Source organism: Chrysochloris asiatica, unplaced genomic scaffold, assembly GCF_000296735.1.
Source record: "Chrysochloris asiatica unplaced genomic scaffold, ChrAsi1.0 scaffold00301, whole genome shotgun sequence".
NCBI lineage: Eukaryota > Metazoa > Chordata > Mammalia > Afrosoricida > Chrysochloridae > Chrysochloris > Chrysochloris asiatica.
This window is the reverse complement of record NW_006408819.1, coordinates 2,688,263-2,710,549: the sequence shown is the minus strand read 5'-3', so window position 1 is coordinate 2,710,549 and position 22,287 is coordinate 2,688,263. Positions and strand designations below refer to the sequence as shown.

Below are 22,287 nucleotides of genomic sequence, written 5' to 3'. Positions count from 1 at the left end.
TGTAAAACTAAAAGAAATGACAGCTTTACTTGGGTTTGTATGTTCTCTCATACAGCATAGAGGTCACATACTAAGATGGCTTTGCTCAGTTAGTTCTGTATGGTCGTATACAAAGATAACTATGCTTAGATATCACCTGATCCAACCATCATGGTTTTTAGATGAGGAAACTGAGACTCACAGAACAGAAGAATCCTTCTGTGGGTCATCTGCATACCACTCAAAAACAAGGCCATTCTTAGGAGCCACATGTCCTGTCTGAGGTCCTGCATTCTTGTAGTGACATAAGATTGATCCTCTTTCCACCCCTCAGCTCTCCTGTGGGCTTTGCCCTATCCATAGCTAGGAGCTGACCCCTCATTCCAATCCCTCATCACTGAGGGTAGAGAGGAGCACAGTGTGGGAGGCGGAGTGGGGATAGAGACAGGAAAAAGAATGTGGCTGACCCCATGGAAAACCTATCCTCAGAGTGAAAGTCTGTGATTCACGGGGTCAGTGGTCTCATCTTCGTATCTGAAAGACAGTGTACTTTTTGTCTCCCTAAGCCCTGTGTCTAGGTCGTTTGGGAAGCACCTTGGAGAGTCGAGAATAAAATTGCAGGTCAAACAATGGATGAATGGAAAAGTCGTCTTGTAATCAAGAGCTCGCTTCCCCATTACGCCATGGTGGGAAATCGTCAGGAGCCCAGAAAGCTCCAGGAATCGGTCAGACAATGGGCTACGGGGGAGGTGGGGGTGTTGAATGCTTCTAACCTTAAATTTGAACATAAGATGTGTTATTAAACTTCTCTGTGCAAACATGGTGGCAAGGAACCAACCCACAATGTAAGCAATGTGAGTTAGACCAAGAAAAGACCTGGAGGTGAGCTAACACAGCCCCTTGTGAGACCCAGGAGAACTGAAAGTACATCCAGCCATCTTTGCACCACATCCCTTAAGTAAGGCAGAGGAAGGGCAAGAAGAAGATCCCACTTTTTCTCTTAATAAAAACCAGAAGTGTCTGAATGGTAGGCATTTCACTGTTGCCCTAGTATGACTGAATATAAGAAATCTTGAGTAGGACACAGCTAGGGATTCTCATTTAACATTGTGGCCCCAGTGTCCTTTTAAAGACTAATCTGACACGTTTCTACTTCCTCCCTGGGGACTGAGAAACCACCCAGCCCAGGTTCTGAAACTCAAGAGTTAGAGATTCCAGTGTTAGTTCTAAGGGGTCAGGATGATGATACAAGGGGCCATGAGAGTCATTGGTTGGTTAAATTTGACAATGAAAACATACAGCCTCACTGATCTACCAAGACTTGATTAGCAGGAGTTGCAGCAAACACAATGGCTGTTATCTCAGTGTATGAGGCCCGCAGAGCAGTGGCTTGCTAATCTCTGAAATTAATAAAGCAGAGAGGAAACAGCTCTTAGAGAGCCATGGGTCCGCTTCCTTCCTGTTCATAGTACTGTGAGCCCGGGGCTCTGAGGTAATGTCATTTCACATAATTAGAGGGCCTGTCTTCTCCAATTCTAAGGGCAATTCACTTTCCATAAGTCCTCTTTCTATTTCTTTTAGGATGCTCATATGTACATTATTGAAATCTTGCTTCTCTTTTTCCCCCCTTCGTTATCAACCACTGACAACTGATTGAGAGTGTGACATCAGGTTGAGTATGTAGGGGCTTACAGGAGTTCCAGCTTTCACAGAGGTGGCCGTCAGATGGGATGGCCAAGATGGAGTGATTACCTAGTCAAAAACTTTGCCCATTAAATTACCAGCCCTTCTTTCAGGCATCTTTTAGAAGAGAATCTATAACCTCCATCCTAATTGCCTCCTCCCCTTTTTTGTTTGTTTGTTATGTTTTCGGTTTTTTCCCTTCTCTTTTATGGTCAACAACCGAGTCCTTGAAGAAAAGCCTCTTGGTAATGCCCCCAGAATGTATTATCAGTTTAACTGTGCCTTTGAATTCCTACATTATGTCATATCTATTTCCATTTGCTTACAGCCATAGTCCTAGTAGCAACCAACCAGTAGTGGTTGAGTTGACTGAGACTCATGATGTGTCTGTCAGAATAGAACTATGTTCCACAGGGTTTTCCTTAGCTGTAACCTTTTTGAAGTAGATTCAAATCTTCAACCTGTTGAAGCAAATGGGGGAGGGGGATGGATTGCGACCACAGGTGTTTTTCACCCACCACACTAGCCCTGTTAAAAATTATGACAAGTAAGTGACTTTGGATCAGTATAGACCTCAAAACATGCGTGGTTCCTCGGAGCAATCATCTGTGTCCTTACTCTGAAGAAGTTGTCATTGCTCAAACCATTTTGGCCCTTAACTTTCCTTTGGAAATGGCTGTTACAGCCCTTTGTATACCTCAACAAAACTTCAGACTCCTTGTTTTAGAGTCACATCTTGGATGTGATGTGACTCCTCTGTGGCACTGAGTGGCCTGACTATGTCCTCGAAGACCAGGGCTTGACTCCAGTTGAGGGTGTCCAATAAACATGCATCTGAAACAACTCCCTTGGAAGAGTTCCCTTTGGGGTTTAAATGGCATCTATCTGGAAGACACATATGGTCTTGGAAGGGTGACATCAAGGAAGCCCAGTACCTTTCAGTGGACCTGACATGTGTGCGAGGCACCAGACTGAACCAGGGCAGCTCGGGCAGCTCTCGGCTAGAGCAAGGTTGAATGTGAGTAGCATGCCCATCCCTGTAGGCTATGATGACCCATTCTGCACATGCGCTTGTGGACTGAGAGGCAGAGATTGACAGATTTAAAGCAGAATGACCTGTCACCTCACCAAGAAACCTGCTGTCCACACAAGCTAGTATGAGACATGATTCAAGCTGCAGGAGGAGGGGGAGCTTGCTCTCTTTGGAACATCCAGGGATGGGAGCCTGCCCTCCAGTCCCAAGGAACCCATTGGACCTGAGAACATGGTTCTTGCCCCACTCTCCTTCACCTGTGAGCATCCCCAATGAAGACATCTGCTGCATTCATCCAGCTCAGCTTCTTCTCTCAACATTTCCCCAAAAGCCAAACTAACAAAAAAGCTATGTCAGAAGTTGTGGTCTTGTAAGAAATGTCTGTCAAGCCCAGAGATCTCTTTTAAAGCAGCCCTAGGATTTCCATGGGGATAACTGAGAGCTGCCAACAGGACAATGGACATCTGGTGTGACAATGGATCTTAGTCAAAGACCACTCAGGTTCTTGTCTTACTTCTGCTCCTAACTAACTAGGTAGCTCCCCTCTCACCATTGCTATTCATCCTTGGTCAATCCTTTGTATTCACTTAGGACCACCCTCGTCATACACATAGTCTTAGATGTGTTGTTACAAATGGCAAATGAGCCAGGAATAAGAATCACCACCTTTAACAGAGGGTTTACTAGGTGCTAGTCACTTTGCTAAGAATTTGGTGAACATTTTCCATAATCCTCATGATAACCCTAGTGACCCTGTGACTATGGTCCAGGAAACTGAGGCTCAGGGAAATTAAGCAATTTAAGCAAAGCCACAGAGCCAGGAAATGAGAAAGCTCAGAACCTGCTGGCATCGCTGCTGTCCTCTGCTGCTTCCTAGATCTAAATCACATTAAAAAACAAAACAAACAAACAAAAACCACAAAGGGCTGAATACACATCAGGCGGGAGGAGTCATCATAAGAAATCTCCTCAGCATGCTTACTTAGTGACTGTTGTAATCTGGGGAAAGGGAGCTTTGCATTTTGAACATTAAGCACCTACCCATAATCCAGACGTGATGCTGTGTGTTAATGCGTCAGACTGCAAAGCCGTTTGAACTGCAAGGTCGGCGGTTCAAGCTCACCAGCTGCTCCTTGGAAACCCTATACAGGGTCGCTATGGGTCGGAATTGACTCTACGGCACTTGACAACAACAACAACAACATAATCCAGAAGGCAGCCCATCTTGGCAGATGGTGGATAGAATTCTCACAGGAGGCAGGAACATTGGGCCTTGCCTTTGAGGTCGATATCTCCACTCCCTCAGCTCAGCAGGCGAATTGATTACTACTGTGAGAATCCCGAAGGCATTAGCACCTTTACTTGGGCATGTACTGGGGCTTGTGGAGAAGTGGTGACTCAGTATGCAAGTCACATGTCACTTTTGTCTCAGCCTACAACCTCCCTATTCCCCCCATCCCCACTGCACAAGGATGACTTTGCCTCTCTGCCCCCACTGCAGGGATACAGTTTATTAGACAGACTTGGAGATCACCTGGTCAATATAAGGAAGAGAAATCAAGGAGTGTTAATGTTGCTTTCTTCTAGAAGTTGAGAAGATTCTCCCAGCAGTGAGCCATGCATAAGGCAGTTCTGAAACAACCCGGGGGGTGCAATGGGCATTAAATGTACAGGTGGAGAAGGAAGGGGCTGCTGTAGTCTTGGCTCATCTTTGGTGTTCATCTATTTAGTGGTAACAGATGGCTCAGTAGGTCACAAGGAGTTGACATGGGTAGTATGCCATCTGAGCTTTCCAACCAGTCTGTAGTCAAGGGTAATAATGATTTTCATTCTCCCTCTATATGGATAGGGACAATATGGTCCAAGAAATCTAGTGACTTGCAGACGGGAATGCCCATCAAGCAGGTGGGGTGCCACATCAAGATTCCTCAGTTGGGTGATCCTTAGTGCAGTGGAATGACCAAAACCAACCCCATCCCTTCTTCAGCTTCTCCCCTCTAAATGCTGGAGGCAAATAGGAATCAGAAGGGGGGAGAGATAAGCCCTTACTGTAACAAGGGAGGGGAAGATTTAGGTGGCTATAAAAATACTGGCCTTATTCCATCTGTTCCTCTTTCTTAGACTGAGGACCTTAGAAATACCCACTAGCAAAAGGTTTGTTCACCCACCATTCCTTGCAAAGAAGACCACTAAACCCTGGTAAAGATACCTTGGACTTGATGTCAGGGCTCTTTTCGAGACCTTGGGCATGTCCTTTTTCTCTTGAAGTCAGAGGGCATGGGTATGATCTCCAAGGGCCTGTCTATATCTAAAGCCTTCCCTGACACTGCCAGGACCCTCCTCTATTCCAGGCCCTGTGCTAGACTCTGGGCTACAGAGTTAAACAAGCTATGGTTGGTCCTGAAGGAACTCACAGTCTAGGAGATTATTCTCAGACTTCCTCTCCTGGTAGCAAATCTACCCTGCTCTGGAGTTCTTCATGCAACTGGGAAGAGAAAATGTCTCCCTTGAATGTATTAGCTTACTTGCTCTGTGATGCAGGGATTTAGTTTTCACATTTTCCCAAAGAACAGATTGAGGCTCAGAAGAGCTAGGGTCTTTCCCAAGGTTACATAGTCAATAGGTTGTATTTGCAACTCAAACCCAGGTGCTCTTGAATCCAAAACTCATTCTAATTTGCTGCTTCCCATTTCCCTACTGGGTGTTCAGCTACTTACAGGGCCTTCTGTAGACACTACTCTGGCTGTTCAAGCTACAACCCATAGACAAAACAGATATTCTGGAGGTTCCATAACAGTAGCAGAGACAGGTAAACAGACGGAAATGTCTTTCCTTCATCCTGGTGGCTTCCTGGAACCTTCTAGCCTGCATTGTCCACTGCCCAGCCCATGAACAGCAAACCAGGTTGATTCAAAACACAACAGGGGAACATCCTCAACTTTGATCTTCAAAAACCCACAGCTAATATCATACTCCACGGCACACAACAACAACAACAATATCATACTGGAGTCCTGGTGTGGTGTTGCAGGTTAATGCACTGGATGCAAGGTCTATTTGAATCCCAAAGTTGGTGGGTGGTTCAAATCCAACAGCCACTCTCAGAAATCCTAAACAGGACTACTATGAGTTGGAAGCAACTCAATGGCACTTAACAATATCATACTTAATGGTGAGAAGAAATTTGACGCTTTCCCTGTCAGATCTGGACCAAGACAAGGATATCCCCTCTCACCATCACCCTTTGTCATACTGCAAGTCCTAGCTAATGCAACAAGACAAGTAAAGGAAATAAAAAGTAGACAGATTGGAAGTAAGAAATAAAACTGTCTTTCTTTCCAGATGATATGATTGTTTATGCAGAAAATCTCAAAACAGTGAAAAGAATACTCCACAGACTAATGATAGCAAAGTTGCTGTCCACAAAGTTAATATACAAAACCCCACAGGAAGCCCAGAATTTGAGCCAGTTCTGTGTACATCAATCTGGGAAGCTGAGAGTTGGAACTCAGGTTCAGGGTCTTTGCCAGTATCCTTGGCTTTCAGGCAGGTTGTGGTCACAAGACAGGTGCAGGCCTGACCATAGGAGAGGGGAGCCCACATGCATGGACCCCACCAGCGCATCAGGGAGGTAGCTGTCCTTGCCACTTACTGAGGACCTTGTGCAAGCCTTTGGGTCTCAGTATTCTCATCAGTTATTTTTGTTATTGTTAAGTTCCGACTCATAGCAATCCTGAATAGAGTTTCCCAGGAGAAATTGGTGAGTTTGAACCACCTACCTTGTAGTTAGCAGTCCAGTGCTTATCTTACAATGCCACACCAGGACTCCATCTCATCAGTAAAATTGGTTTAATAACTTTGCTCTCTGTCTCTATCAAGGCTTCTGGGACACTGATGAACAGAATGTGGATGTGAACACATTTTAAACCACACAAGGGATTTCTGCTGTTAATTCTCTCTCTCTCTCTCTATTGTGATACAAATTCATATAAAAAAATTTTCCACGTCAACATGTTTTACATGTACAATTCAGAGACATGAATTCTGCTCATCATGCTGCGCACCACTCTGTTAGTGCTTTCAAATGATCAGAGATTGGCATTGGCTCAGGAGGGCAATGGAAACGCATGTCCTTGGAGATCAGGTAGCCCTAAGAACATCTTCGTCTCATCCCCACCCCACTGCACTGAGGAGAGCTGGGTTTATGGTGCAGCTCTCAGCATTCTGGGTCAAGGGCCTGCGGTGCATATGCGCCTTTCTATTCTGGGGATCCTCCCCACGGAGCATGCAGCTGTTCGCTCCCTTTTCTCCCTCCTCCTTCTCCTGCAGTCGGGGCCCTTTCCTGTTGGATACCAAACCAGGGCAGGGAGCCAAGCAGGGCCTTGCCTTCAGATGGACCTCTTCCCCAATGCTGATGCTGCTCAGCTGTCAAGATACCACTGTACTTCCCACATCTGGGTCCTGCCTGAGAAGCCCACTTTGGCAAACTGGTGGCCTGCAAATTTTGGGTTGTTTGAAGGGAATGATGCAGCAGGAGAGCTCCATTTTGCAGCTGGCTATCACTGGAATCTGAAAGCTTGGCACTCCCTATTTCTGAACTTCTAGGAATCCGTGCTGGTCTTGTCTACACTCATTATTCTCCCCTCCCTATACCTTCTTTGCTGTTGTTGTGTACCGTACAGTCGGTCCCAACTCATAGCGACCCTTGGTAGGGTTTCCATGGAGTAGCTAGTGGGTTTGAACTGCTGACCTTGCCACACCAGGACTTCTTGACATTGTTGTTGTTGTTAAGTGCTATCAAGTCAGTTTTGACTCATAGCAACCCTGTTGCTATAGGGTTTCCGAGGAGCAGCTAGTGGGTTTGAACTGTCAACCTTGTGGTTTGTAGTCCAATGCTGATCTTACAACACCACACCAGGATTCCTTGACATTAGGTCCTAAGTAATAGTTGCCTGGCGCTTGAGCTGCCCAGGGAAGAAGAGCAGGTGAGCTGTTGAACCTCAGGCCAGAGTAGTAGGAGAGCCCAAGTGAGCTGAGGCTCAGGTACCACTCCCTGCTAGGATATGTGCAAACCCTGGAGATATAGCCTGTGGCTATCTATATCTGAGCCTGTGGCTCTCTCAGCTCTGGACTGACCTGTACAGGCTGAGACCTCTTGGTTTCTCTGAAAATCCCCAGGCAAAGACCTCATGTGACTATTTACAGACAGATATTTGGGTCAGAATCTGCCTACTGTGGTGCTGACTTCTGGAAAAAGAGCATTTGCTTCTACGGTTTAATTTCGGTAACAATACACCCTCTCACCCCTTTGCCTTTCCTTCTCCTCCCCTTTCTTCCCACCTTTCAGTTTTCCGCCTCATCTTAGTCCTGCTCTCCTCTCACCAGAGCCAACCCTCAAAGTGCCAAAGTCCGAAAGGTAGACATGAATTGCAGACCCCTATGTATGTGCATCTGTTCCCCAGCTCAGCCTTCACTTTGTCCACCTCCGTCCACTACTGTGGGCCCTTACTTAACTCTGTTGGTTTTCTGTCCAAGGCTATTTCTCCAATCCTATTGCTCCTTGAGCTGTCACAGCTCAGAATCTAACCCATAGTAAACATTCAATAAGCAGTGGCTGCTCTTGTCTTTGCCAGAAGCTTCCTTAGAAGTATCCAGCCCAACTCCTTTGTTGCACACAGAAGGAGGCCAGGGCCACACAGAAGGGAAAGGGGTGTGCCCAAGGTCACTGAGCTAGTTAGCAAGAAGCAGCTGTCTCTTGGCCTTGTGCTGGAATTGGGAAGAGAACAGGATAATTGTCAAAAAAGCTTTCAATTCAGACCACTGTGCTTTGGGGTACGTAGATGAATAGAAAGTAGTCTGAGCCTTCGGCCAGTTACGCTATGGAGGTGGGTAATGTACTAACCCAAGATGGCGGCACCCAGGTTGGCCAGAGTACCTGGACTGGGAGTGGGGAAGAGAGAAGGTGAGGCCAAGTTACAGAACCCTTGAATGCCCCCAAGTGAGGCAGGTATGGTTGCTGGAGAAGACAGTGCTCACTCCTCTTGCTGGGACCTGCCGCACCCATCGTGGTGGGTGGTGGTGGTTATGTGCCGTGGAGTCGGTTCCAACTCATAGCGACCCTGTACAGGGTTTCCGAGGCTGTAAATCTTTACAGGAGCAGAAAGCCTCATTTTTCTCCCACGGAACAGCTGGTAGTTTTGAACTGCTGACTTTGTGGTTCGCAGCCCAATTCGTAACCACTACATTACCAGAACTCCTTGCACCCATCATAGGACAAGAACATCAAGGAGTGCTCCCAAACTTGAAAAGTTCTGAAATGGTCACTAACTTGTTCTACCTACTCTGAAAATGTTGTCTGACCATGTTATTCATGACTGTTAGGCCCCTTGTACCAAGAGAAGGGCAGATTGGAATCAACTTACTTTCCTTGGAAAAGATGCACTGTTTCTGATACTGCTTGAGGTCAGAGATTGGTAAACTATGGCAAGTGGGTTAAATCCAGGCCCCGTCCTCAAGCCCATCTTTGCAAATAAAGTTTTATTGGAACCCAGCCATGCCCAGTCACCAATGTATTATCTACTAGGAAGAGTTGCCGAAAATATTCACTGTCTGGTACTTTCCCCAAAATAGTTTGCTAACCCCTGATATAGGTCAACTTGATCTGTCTTGTTTGGTTCTTTTTGGGGTTCTTTTTGTATTTGGTTCATTTTTTTCCCCCTGGATATATATCCCAGTACCCACTTGAGGGAGGAGCCCTGTTGGAGTAATGGTTAAATGATCCTAAAGAAAAGGTTAACAGTTTGAACCTGCTTCGGTACAAACTGTAATCCTGGAAACCCAATGGGGCAGTTCTACTTTGTCATACGGGGTCACTATGGGTTGGGGCCCTGGTGTAGAATAAGCACTGAAGGCAGTTCAAATCCACCTTGGAACCCCTATACAGAGTCGCTATGAGTCAAAACCTATTCAACGGCACTTACAACAATAACCACATGAATTGGAATGAACTTGAGGACACACAATAACAACAACCCACTTGAAATACCTCCCCTATGTGTTCTCCTTCCTGTCCTGTGAAAAAGAAAACTCAGCACTGTGCCAAAGCTACTCCCTGCTCTGGTCCATTCCATCCTGAGAGCCCCTGCCTCTGCCACTTTTTTCCTTACTGCATTATCCCTTTCTCCCCATCCACCAGCACCCAGAGAACTCGATGTCAGATCGATCCAGCAGGTCATTCCCATGCTTAACACCTCCCTCCAAAGGCTTCTGACTACAAACAGAATGCTATCCATCCCTCTTCCCATGGCCTGCAGAGGCCCTCTGCGAACATGCAGCTTCTTCGTTGGCACAACCTGTGCCAAACACCCTGGCTGCCTGCCTGTCCCTACAACGAGCCAAGCATGTTGGCCCCAGGATCTTCCCACTTACAGCCCTTCTGCCTGCAAAGCCCTGCTCCCAATTCTTCTCCTTGTCTGCTCTTTCCTGCACTTCCTGTCTCCTCAGGAGAACCACCTCGCTGCTTTCCATCATATCACCATGTTTGATGACTATCATTCCCATGCTACTCTGGGTCTTGTTATTGGCTTCTTGTCTGTCCCCCTAGAATGCCAGCCCTTTCTCTGTTCAGAGCACCACTGCTCTCCCTGCTATGCATTCTAAGTTCTGGGCCCTTTAGCCAGCCCTGTTCCGTCCTGCTAAAAGTTTCTGTCTCTGGAGTGCAGGGGGACCCAGTTCCACTCTCTCTGTTGTTGTTGTTGTTAAGTGCCGTCGAGTCGGTTCCGACCCATAGCGACCCTGTACAGGGTTTCCGAGGGTGTAAATCCTTACGGGAGTAAAAAGCCTCATCTTTCTCCCGTGGAGCGGCTGGTAGTTTCGAACCGCTGACCTTAAGGTTCACAGCCCGATTCGTAACCACTACGCTACCAGAGCTCCTTCTCTCTCTAGAGGCCTCTTTTTCTAGATTAAGCTTGAGGAATGGAAGTTGTCTAGTGTTACTTATGGCTGTCCGGATGACACTGTCAGAAAAGATGAACATTTTCTTGCCTCTTTTCCACCCTCAAATCAGGTCTTTGGTGTTTAGAACAATGAACTTGGCCCACATAGAATACCTCCAGGAAGCCAACCCCCAAACACCAATACCCAACATCTGCTTTCTGAATATATGGCTTCAAATAGCTAAGTGCACAGTAGCTAAGTGCTGGCCTTTTTTTTTTTTTTTTTCTAAGCCACATAGCATCTAAGGAACTTAGAAAGCCCTTGACTTTACCATAGTAGTTAAATCTCACATAAAATTACTATATTGGCAGCAGTGTGTTTTCCCCAGTAATTCAGCTTCAATTGTCCAAGTAAGAAAAAGACAATTATGAATGAACTGCAATGAGAGTGTTTTGAGGTTCTGTTAGTAACACATCCAGACTGTCTTCTTCCTACAACATAGTCAGTGTAGGTTCTTACAGAGCAGTATTGCATGAAGTCCTATAGAAGCCACCCTCTGATTCTGCTACCAGCGCCTACTGCCATCTCCACCTCCACCACCACCTCCATCACTTCCACCACCTCTACCTCCACCACCTCCACTACCACCACCACCATCTCCATCACCTTCATCACCTCCACCACTACCACTAACACCTCCAACATCACCACCACCTCTACCTCTACAGCACTTCCACCTCCATCACCTCCACCTCCACCACCTCTACTTCAAACCTCCACCATATCCATTACTTCCATCACCACCTCCATCACCTTCACTACCACCTCCACCAGATCTACCAGCAGCTTTATCACCTCCTCTGTACCACCAGCACCTCCTCCACTCTTTACCACTCCTACCACCGCCATCACCTCTGCCCATACTCCCTCCAATCACGACCACCTCCACCACCACCACCACCATCTCCACCTCTACCATCTACCACCTCCACCATGGTATTAGGCTGGGTTCTGTAAAGAAACAAAGCCAGTGAAGCATATATATCTATATTAGAGAAACATATCAAGGAAATTGATAGCACAATTTTAGAGGTGGGAGAGTCCCAAGTGTGGGCCAGATGAACCAAGATTAGCAGGTCTGGCAGGTCCAGTAGGCAGGCAGGCAAGCAGGTCAGTAATAGAGCAGGTCACTGGCTCAAGTTCAAAGAACCATAGATCAGGAGATAAGCCAGATGCAAGATCCAGATCAGTAGAGAGCAAGCAAGTATTGCCTGAGTGTCTAATATATTGGAAGCAGGCCACACCCCTGACAAAACACACTTTCAATTCAATGGCTACTCATAGCAGAGGTCATCACAGAGTTAATTATATTAGTTCTCATTATGTGGATAACTACATCTCAACTACCAAACCCCTGAGAATCCCGGTCCCGTCATGTTGACACAAAACCTTAATCATCACAATCATCTCCACCTCCACCACCTTCACCACCACCCACTACCATCTCCACCACCTCCACCACCGTTTCTACCACCTCCACCCTCTACCACCTCCACTATCTCCACCACCTCTTCTACCATCACCACAACCTAACCCTCTGCCCTCCACCATCTCTACTCGCTACCACCACCATTTCTACCACCTCAACCATCACTGTCTTCTACCACCACTTCTACCACCTCTACCACCGTCTCTAACACCACCATGTCTACAACCACCACCACCCCCGTCACTCACTACCACCACCACCTCCATATCTATCACCACCACCATTGCACAACCACTACCACCATCTTCATCACCATCACTACCACTAATACCATCACCACCATCAATCCATCAGCACCACAATCACCACCACTGCCATCATCTGCTATGTCTCATCACCATCATCACCACTACTACTATCGGCAACACCACCATCACACATACGCACAGAACCATTTCAGGTTAGATGACCCCTTCCACGAAGCATTCACAGACATTCTCCACATAATGTATAGTGAAAGAACTGCAAATATGTCTTCAATTGTCATTTTTTTTATATGTACCTCACTCCCTTTGATGTGTGCTATGGTGCTAAAGGATAAGCAATGGACCGCACAGTCATACTGAACTGCAAAGTTGGCAGTTCAAGCTTACCAGCTGCTCCTTGGAAACCCTTTACAAAGTTGTTATGAGTCAGGACTCGACAGCACTTACCAACAAACAGCAACCATGGTGCTACAAAAGTCCTGGCGTAGGATATACAGTGGACCACAAAGTTGGTTTGAACCACAAGGTCAGTGGCTTTAACTCATCAGCCGCTCATCGGAAACCCTATACAGGTTGCTATGAGTCAGAACTGACTCGACGGCACTTAACATCAACAACAACATGGGGCTATAGGTGGAGTCCTTGTGTGGCACTATAGGATAAGCACTGGACTGATAATCACAAGGTTGGCAGTTCAAACCCACCAGATGCTCCTTGGAAACCCTATACAGGCTTGATATGAGACAGAACTGACTCCACATCACTCAAAACAATAACAATGGTTCTATAGAGCACCAGCATGTATTTCTGGCCAAAAGTGAATTAAGACTCATGTGAAAAGACCATTATCCCCAAATACACACTTTAAAAACCAAAGACTGAATACAGGATCTTTCACTTCATAAAAGGATTTGGTAAGAATTTCCTTTCCGTGTGAATTTTTGCTGCATTTTATTCTGGTGGATTTATGAAAGTTAGCCATACACACAGCTGCTTGGGACTGCAGCCAATGGCTGAAGGCAGAGCTGCCTTGGAGGGCAGATGCTGCTGAGTAAACTATGGTAAAGGCTATTTTAGGACCACCAGGAATGTGTCTGCATTTTTGAGAGTAGAAAGAGAGATAATATTTACTTGGCATCTACATCACAGCAGGCACTATGATAACTTTGCATACCTGAACTCATGCGATTCCTATTAACACACATGTGAAGTAGACCCACTCTCCCCATTTGATAGATGAGAAAACTGAGACTCAGAGAGGGAAAATGACTTGCCCCAAAACAGCAACCAAACCCAGTGTTATCTAATCAATTCCAATTCACAGTGGCTGCTATCTTATAGTGTCTCCAAGGCTATAAATCTTTCTGATAGCTGACTGCCTCAGCTTTCTCCTGTGGAGCACCTGATGAGCTCGAATTAACTACCTTCTGGCTAGCAGCTTAACACTTAGCCCACTTGCCCCAAGGTGACCAGCAATTAGAGACAAGGTTGAGCTCGACTGTGAGGGTCTAAAGCTCCTATTCCTCAACCCTCTGACCATTCCACACTGCTCATATGTGTTCTTTGAATTTGAAGTCCAGAAGGTTTTTTGATTTATCAGATTACCTCCTCCCAATTGGACAGAGGCAGGTTTTCAAGTGCTACTCCTTGTGGATGAGCAGAGAGAAGGGATTTGAATTCTTCTAAGATCCTGTCTGGGGCCCAGGGAGTGGTGCCTGGCATCATCCCAGCCCCTGATACTCAGCTACTCAGCAGTGTGCTCCGGCATTGGAGGACAAGTGAAGGGCTTTGCATGGAAATGGATGAGCCTGTCAGGAGCAGCAGTCCCCAGCAGCCAAGCTCCGTTAATGGCCACTGTGCAGACTGTCTTCAAAGTTTCCTTCTCGGAGCAGAGCCTGCTGCTGTCTGTGCTAGCCTGAGATGTGTGATCTGCAAAGTCAGTCGGGGGCAAGGGAGCTAGTTCCTGACGGCTTCACTGGGGAGGCCTGTGCTCACCGAGGCCTAGCAAAGAGCACACTGGAGTCCCGAGGCTCTGCTACTGACTAGCTCTTTGCATTTAACAAGTCACTGGCCTCTCTGGGCCTCAGTTTACCTGTGTGTAAAACAGGGATACAAAGCCCAGCCCTGCCTCCCTCCAAAGATGTAATGAGACTCGAACGGCAGTGAATGAGAAATCACGTTGTCTATTGACTGGACCTGTGGCTGTAAACAAACAGCCTGGGTTGGAAGGCCTAGAAAGACCAACATCTAAAAGTTTGGCAGTGTGCCCCTGGGTCTACTGTCAAAGTGCTTAGTGATAGACGCAAGGAATCACCCTAGGTCCCCAGAAAGCCCTTGCTTCTGGAGATGTGGCCATGTGGTTCCCATAAATGGCTCTAGACCACGTTCCCACTGGCTTGATGAGATGAGGAGCATGTGACAGGATCACTTTGGGGGTTACCGATACCAAGCTGGATGGGAGGAGGTGGCAGGGGGAGGAAGTGGGTGCAGCAGACAGGTTCTGGAGCCCTAGGTTAACGCAGAACAGGTGAGAGGGGTATACCCAGCAGGAGAGAGCCTACAGTGTCCTCTTCAATGTTAATGGCCATGACCAGTGGGCTCCCCCAAGCCCCGCCTTAAGACACTAGGTGGTACCAAGTCCCACCAAGTTGCAATTTTAGAGCAAAAAGGACAGTCTCCCTTGAAGTTTGCCAGAAGCCAAGTCTTTAATGATTGAACTTGTTCGGACCCTCTCCCTTGGCCCCAGCCTCTAGTGCTCAGCCCTCTCTGGCAGCTTAGAGGGCGGGTGCCGTGGCCCCAGCCTCTGAACACCATCACTCGGTCTTTTGTCTTGGCAAAGCCATGGGGTAATACGTTGGACTGGCAGGATAGCAGAAAGATGCTCCTCCATACAAGGAATGAAATCTTGATACAGTGACATGAATGAATCTTGAAAATGATGCTAAGTGAAAAGTGTCAGACACAAAAGGACAAATATTGTATGATCCCATTGATATGATATGTCCAGAATAAGTAAATCTATGGAGACAAAGTAGTTAGTGGTTGCCTAGGGCTTGAGAGAAATCAAGGGTCTGGGGAGTGACAGCTTAATGTTCTAGAGCTAGATAGAGGTGATGTTGTTGCTGTTGTTGTTAAGTGCCGTCGAGTCAATTCCGACCCATAGCGACCCTGTATAGGGATTAAGAGGAGAAGCTGGTGAGCTTGAACCGCCGACCTTGCAGTTCAAACGGCTTTGCAGTCTGCCACATTAACCCACAGCGCCACACCAGGACTCACAACACTGTGAATGTGCTAAATGCCACTGAACTGTGTATAAAGGGTTAATTTTATGTCATGGGAATTTTATCTTTTTTTTTTTTTTTTCCCCCTTAAAGGCGTTAGATGATCTTGGAGTCCTGATATGGTGCCCCAGGATAATGCACTGGACCACAAGGCCAGTTTGAGCTGCAAGATCAGTGTTTCAAACCCACCAGTAGCATCTCAGAAACTCTACACAGCATCGCTATGAGTTGGAACCAACTCCTCAACACTTAACAACAACAAATGGCCTTGAGGGTCTCTGAGCTGGCCTGGTGCTCTTTAGTCCCTTTTTCCTCGAAGTTTCTGCTTCTGTGGCACAGAGCTCAAACAGTCTGGCTCTAAATCAATTCATTAGGGTTGGCACCTCTGCTCAGGAGCAAAAATGTATGTGTTTACTAAGCCTGCGAACCACTCTTGAGACAGGTGTGGACAGAAATTGACTGTGAACGTCAACATGGTCAGTGGTAGTAGGAGCATCCTTCTTTTGGTATGTCCTAGTGGGAATAGACTACAAAGTTCAAATGCATTCAACTGATACTTGTTTCAGGATTACTTTTCCCACCTACATAGCAGTTCAAGCACATGAGGTACAGCAAGAGATGGATTAAACTACAGAACATGCTAGCTCTGTGGGCATCTCTTCACGTGACACCACACCAAAGAGCCAAGAATGGGCTGGGCCTGGGGGATGGGTCAGGCTGGACAGCAGAGGGCAGGGGATTTAACATAGTGCTGATCACACAGCCGTAGTTTAAGTAGCACTTCTGCCAGAAGGCTTTGTCAGTTAAACACAGGAGCCTGACATCTCTGGGAAGGCATCCTGGTGGCACAGTGTGTTAAACATTGGGCTGCTAACCACAAGTTCAGCAGTTTAAACCCACCAGCCACTCCTTGAACCATTGACCTTGTGGTTAGCAGTCCAGTGCTTATTCTATAGCGCCACACCAAGACCCTTAATTATTATCAATGTTGTTGTTGTTAAGTGCCGTTGAGTCAGTTTTGACTCATACTGATCCTGTGTAGGGTTTGAACTGCCGACCTTCCGGTTCAAACTTACCTTGTGATCTAGTGCCTTATCCTATAGCTTCACACCAGGACTCCATTGGAAACCTTTATAGTGTTGGTATAAACACCAAGAGGTTGATATATATATATATAATTGCATAGCTAGTTTAGTGGTGAAATAAGAACTCCAAGTTTGCAATATTGGACCACTAATTTAATTTGAACAGAACACCTTAGTACTTGTAAATTCTGGCTCCCCATGAGTGTCAGAGTAGAACTGTTCTTCAGAGAGTTTTCAATGACTGTTTTTTTTTTCAGAAACAGATCACCAGGCCATTCTTCTAAGGCACCTCTGGCTAGACTCCAAAGAGCTGAGTACAGTCATCATTTGTCCCACACAGAGACTCCGATGTCTGTGTTACTGTTGTTGTTAACTTCTGTCCCGCATAGCAACCTATATAGGATTTCCAAGGAGTGACTGCTGGGTTTGAACCGCTGACCTCATGGTTAGCAATCCAGTGCTTATCCTTATATCTGTGTTGGCATTGCTTTTGTTAAATGTCGTTGAGTAGGTTCCAACTCCTGGTGCCCCTGTATAGGGTTTCCAAGGAGTGGCTGGTGAGTTTGCAGTTCAAAACAACCTTGCAAGTCAAGTGCTTATCGTACAGCACCACACCAATACTCCTATAACTGTGTGTTGTTGTTGTTGTTGTTGTTATGTGCCGTGGAGTCGGTTCTGACTCATAGTGACCCTGTATAGGGTTTCTGAGGCTGTAAATCTTTATGGGAGCAGAAAGCCTCATCTTTCTCCCATGGAACAGCTGGTAGTTTCGAACTGCTGACCTAGAGATTAACAGCCCGATTCTGTGTAGAGTATCCAAACTCGTGTTCATAATGGCCTCTCAGCTTTCTTTAGAAAAAGCAACACACACAGTGAGTCCTTTATTATCATTATGCGCATTGTTGGAGCCTGGACTGGGTGTTTATCATCTAGGTCTTTCCAAAGAAATCTTGCCCTTGGTGTCATTCAGGACTGAAATTGTAGAAAGAGAAGAGTTGTCATAGTGTCGTTGTTCAGACAGGACCAGAAGTAATGTTAACTTAAGAGCTGAACTTGGCCTCTCTCCTAAGGGTTGCCTTTGTTTGCTCATTATTTAGTGGGATGGGAAAGGTATCACATGCTTTATAATACATTTTAATAAACGATTTTAAGGCCATGGGGATCACAATGCCATTCATTTCCAAGAATCCAGGCCACTACCTCTCTATCACTGCCCTGCCTCCCCGACCTGTGATGGCGGGAGCTGGAACCAATGAAGATGAGTTTTGCTGTTCGCACCTAAATGGCTATGTGACCACAGACAAATCAATTCCTAATCTGTTCTCTAAAAAAAGAGAAGGTGAGGTTATGCTTTCTAGAAGTCCCACCACTATCGGCCGATTCGCTTATTGTTAAAAACAAAAACTATATATATATAACAAAATAAAATCTCCCAGTGAAAGGGCAGTATCACGTGGGACATGTGACCTGAAGGAAGAAGGGGCTGGCTGGTAGTGGAGACTGTTGTGGCAACTGGGCAACAGCATGTGTGAAGCCACAAGCTTTGTTTAGAAGGGTCTGGAGCCATTGCAATAGCACTGAACTCTCTGGCGCTGCATTTCTCTAAAATGGTGGCCAAACACAAAAAGACAAATGTTATGTCATTCCACTTTTATGAAGTATTTAGGATAGGTAAATGCATTAAGACAAAAGATTCATGGTCACCTGGGGCCCATTCCAAAAGGAGGTGACCCAACAAAATGTGGAAATTATCAGACAATATCATTAATATACATATTGTCAGGAGGGAGCGGTTGCTGGAGAAGGATATCATGTTTGGTAGGGTGGAGGGTCAGAGAAAAAGAGGAAGACCCCCAACGAGATGAATTGGCCAAGTGGCATCATCGATGGACTCAAGCGTGGCAACAATAGTGAGTTTGGCCCAGGATCGGGCTGTGTTTTGTTCTGCTGTGTTTCATTCTGTTGCTATGGGTTGGTACCGACTCGATGGCACCTAACAACAACAACAACATCATTAATATCGCATGCAAGTAATTTTACTCATGAGGAGGGTTAGGATTAGACCAAGAGGCAGTTGTTCAAACAGAACAAGGGAACACCAAATGGTTTAAAATTAGGAAAGGTGTCCACCAGGATTGTATTCTTTCACCACGCTTACTCAATTCATTCTGTATGCTGAACAAATAATCTGTGAAGGTGGATTATATGAGGAAAAAACATGGCATCGGGATTGGAGGAAGACTCATGAAGAACCTGCGATATGCAGATGATACAACCTTGCTTACCGAAAGTGAAGAGGGCTTAAAATACTTACTAATGAAGATTAGAGACCACAGCCTTCAGTATGGGTTGTATTTCAATGTAAAGAAAACCAAAATCCTCACCACTGGATCAATAAATAACATCCATATAAATGGAGAAAAGATTGAAGTTGTCAAAGACTTCATTTTGCTTGGCTCAGCCATCAACACTCGCTGAAGCAGCAGTCAGGAAATCAAACAACATATTGCATTAGGCAAATCTGCTGCACAAGACCTCTTTAAAGTGTTGAAGAGCAGAGATGTCAGTTTGAGGACTAAGGTGCACCTAACCCAAGCCATGGTACTTTCAATAACCTCATATGCATGTGAAAGTTGAACAGTGAATAAGGAAGCCCATAGAAGAATTGATGTACTTGAGTTATGGTGTTGGAGGGGAACATTAAAAGTACCATGGACTGCCAAAAGAACCAAGAAATCTGTGTTGGAAGAAGTGCAGTCAGAATGCTCCTTTTGTCTCATACTTTGGACATATTATCAGGAGGGACCAGTCACTGGAGAAGGACATCATTCTTGGTAAACTGGAGGGTCGGAGAAAAAGAGGAAGATTCCCAAAGAGATGGATTGGCACAGTGGCAGTAGCAATGGGCTCAAACATAATAAAGATTGTGAGGTTGGCGTAGGAGCGGGCAGTGTTTTGGTCTGTTGTAGGGTTCCTATGTGTCGGTATCCACTCAATGACACCTAACAACAATGAGGGTCTGGGAAGGAGGAGCTTTTTAAAAAAAGAAGAAGAAGAAAGAAAGTGAGAAAAGCTGAGGCAAAGCACCTGCCCAAGAATAGAGACTTCACTAAATAAATGAGGCTCCAGGTACACAGTGGAACAGCAAATCCTAAGGATGCACCTGGGTGCAGGTGCATAGGTATCAGCATGGAAAAAGGTTCCCAATGTATTATTAAGTAAATAATAATCTTTTAAGAACCTAAACCCATGGTCCCGAAGTTGATTCCTACTAATGGTGACCTATGTATTACAGAATAGAACTGCTCCAATTGGGTTTTCTTGGCTGTCATCTTGACAGAAGTAAACCACCAGGCCTTTCTTCTGCTGTACAGAGTTTCTGAGGCTGTAAGTCTTCATAGGAACAGAAAGCCTCGTCTTTCTCACAAAGAGCACCTGATAGGTTTGAACTGCCATCCTTGTTGTTAACAGTACTGCTTTGTGTTCACTGCCATTGAGCCATTCCAACTCATAGTGACCTGTATAGGGTTTCCAAAGATTGGCTGGTGAGTTTGAATCACTGATTTTGTGGTTAGCAATCAATTGCTTGTCCTACAACACCACACCAAGACTCCACAGTGGTGGTGGTTTTGTGCTGTGGAGTTGGCACTGACTCACAGTGGTCCTGTATAAGGTTTTGAGGCCGTAAATCTTTACTAGAGCAGAAAGCTTCATCTTTTTCCCACAGAGTGGCTGGTAGATTCAAATTGCTGACATGGTGTTTAGCCACCCATCCCGTAACTCACTATCCTATCAGGGCTCAGTGCTGCTAGGTATGTTCAGATCACCAGCTTTAGGTTAGAAGTCAAGTGTCATCAAGCCCATTCCAAGTCATAGCAGCTTACAGAACAGAGCAAAGCCGCCGCACAGGGGTTCCGAGGCTGTCACTCTTTCACCTCTGCAGTAGTAATTGGGGGGTTTAAACAGATGACCTTGTGGTTAGCAGCCCAATGCTTTGCCCAGAGCATCACTAGGGCTTTGCCACCTATAAGAGGTAACCAAACCCACAATCTGTTAGCATCCATTAACAAACAAACAAACAAACAAAATCCTACCCAGGTCAGAACCTCAGCAGCCAGCAATACCCTGGGCCTGCTCTCCCGGTGAGGGGGGCAGTGTGGCATTGGCATTAAGGTTTGAAATGCAGCCAGCTCCTTGCAGTTGAGATGAGTAGCAAATTGCAGGACTGCAGACGAGGTGGTACTGAAGTGAGTCTTTCTCTAGGGGAAAAATTAGCTGGATAATAGATTTCCACGCCTAAGTGCTGCCTGCTGAAAGCAGATGTGAACCCAGCCAGGCTGAGCGTGTCCATGTAAACACAGCCTGGCTCAGGCTTGGCTGGTGTGCTGGCCCGCCAGGCAGGGGCTAAGACTCACTGCTGAAAGTGCTTACTGTCAAATCCCAATGAAGAGCTGCTGAACTCTAACCAAGCGTAGTCTTCCTTTTACTCCCTACTCCTGACCCATTTTAATTGTGTAGCTGCAGACTTGGCCCTTACCCCATGAGAGCCTATTGGGATTTGCTTTGCTAGTGAGGGACCAATTCGTTTCCAGAATTGAGATTGAGTGGGTAACGTTGGCTTTCAGGCCATTGGTAGATGTCTGTGTATTGCCAGTGGCTCCTCCTCATATTACCTTCAGCGTCCAGTGCTCAACCCTGCCTTCTCCACCCCTGGCTCCTTAGGTCTTGCAACCTAAGATGGCAGCTCAGAAGCCCATAGCAACTAGCAGCAAACTGCAGAGACTCACCTGCTCGCTACTCCAGGCCATGTGCCTCCCAGTCATGTCACCATCCTTTGCTGCCTGGGTTCTTTCTAGACTTGATTGTAAACTCACCTTGCAGGTCAAGACATTGAATTTGCACATTGGGCCCCAACCATTCCCAAGTACCTCTTATTGGTCCTCTCCCCACATTCACTTATTTCCTACATTGGACTTCTTTGAATTCCGTAGGAGAACATTGTTGTTGTTAAGTGCAGTCAAGTTGGTTCCAACTCATAGTAACCCTCTATAGGGTTTCTAAGGAGCATCTCTCTCTGTTCAGAAGAAAGATAAGGATTTCTGTTCCCACAAATATTAGCATAGACTTACACTACACTTTAGGTTCCCATTCAGCAATTTCTACATGTGTTGTTAAGTAATACTGGTTAAATTCTTCTCAATGTAACTATTTTTGGAACAATTCTCATTATTTCTATTCTGATTATTTCATTTTCACTAATCTAGTGTCCTTGTGCCCCTCCAACCTCATCTTTATTTTGAAGTCATTGTTGACCATTAGGTCTCATATAGGTGATTTTGGAACTGATATTTATTGTTTTGTGAACTGATATGTTATTTGGCTACAGGATGACCTCAGGAGTTATTTACAGCTCTGGGGTTGAAGAGTATCTCGGCTCCATAGTCTCAGGGAGGCCTCCAGTTTCCTAAGTCTATTTTTGTTTTGTTTGGAGTATAGAAATTTGAGCTTCTGCTCCAGATTCTTCTTCTCCATGGGA

General features: G+C 45.9%; 1 protein-coding gene across 2 annotated transcripts in view; it reads left to right on the top strand.

Annotated features, from left to right (window-relative positions):
- The first annotated feature begins 608 nt into the window (after window positions 1-608).
- The window catches only part of MAMLD1 (mastermind-like domain containing 1), a 65,930-nt gene continuing 44,251 nt past the window's right edge, over window positions 609-22,287 (top strand). For both annotated transcript variants that reach the window (XM_006874779.1, XM_006874778.1), the window contains exon 1: window positions 609-704. In XM_006874779.1, coding sequence (XP_006874841.1) covers window positions 609-704 — 96 coding nt within the window. The remainder of the gene's footprint in view (window positions 705-22,287) is intronic.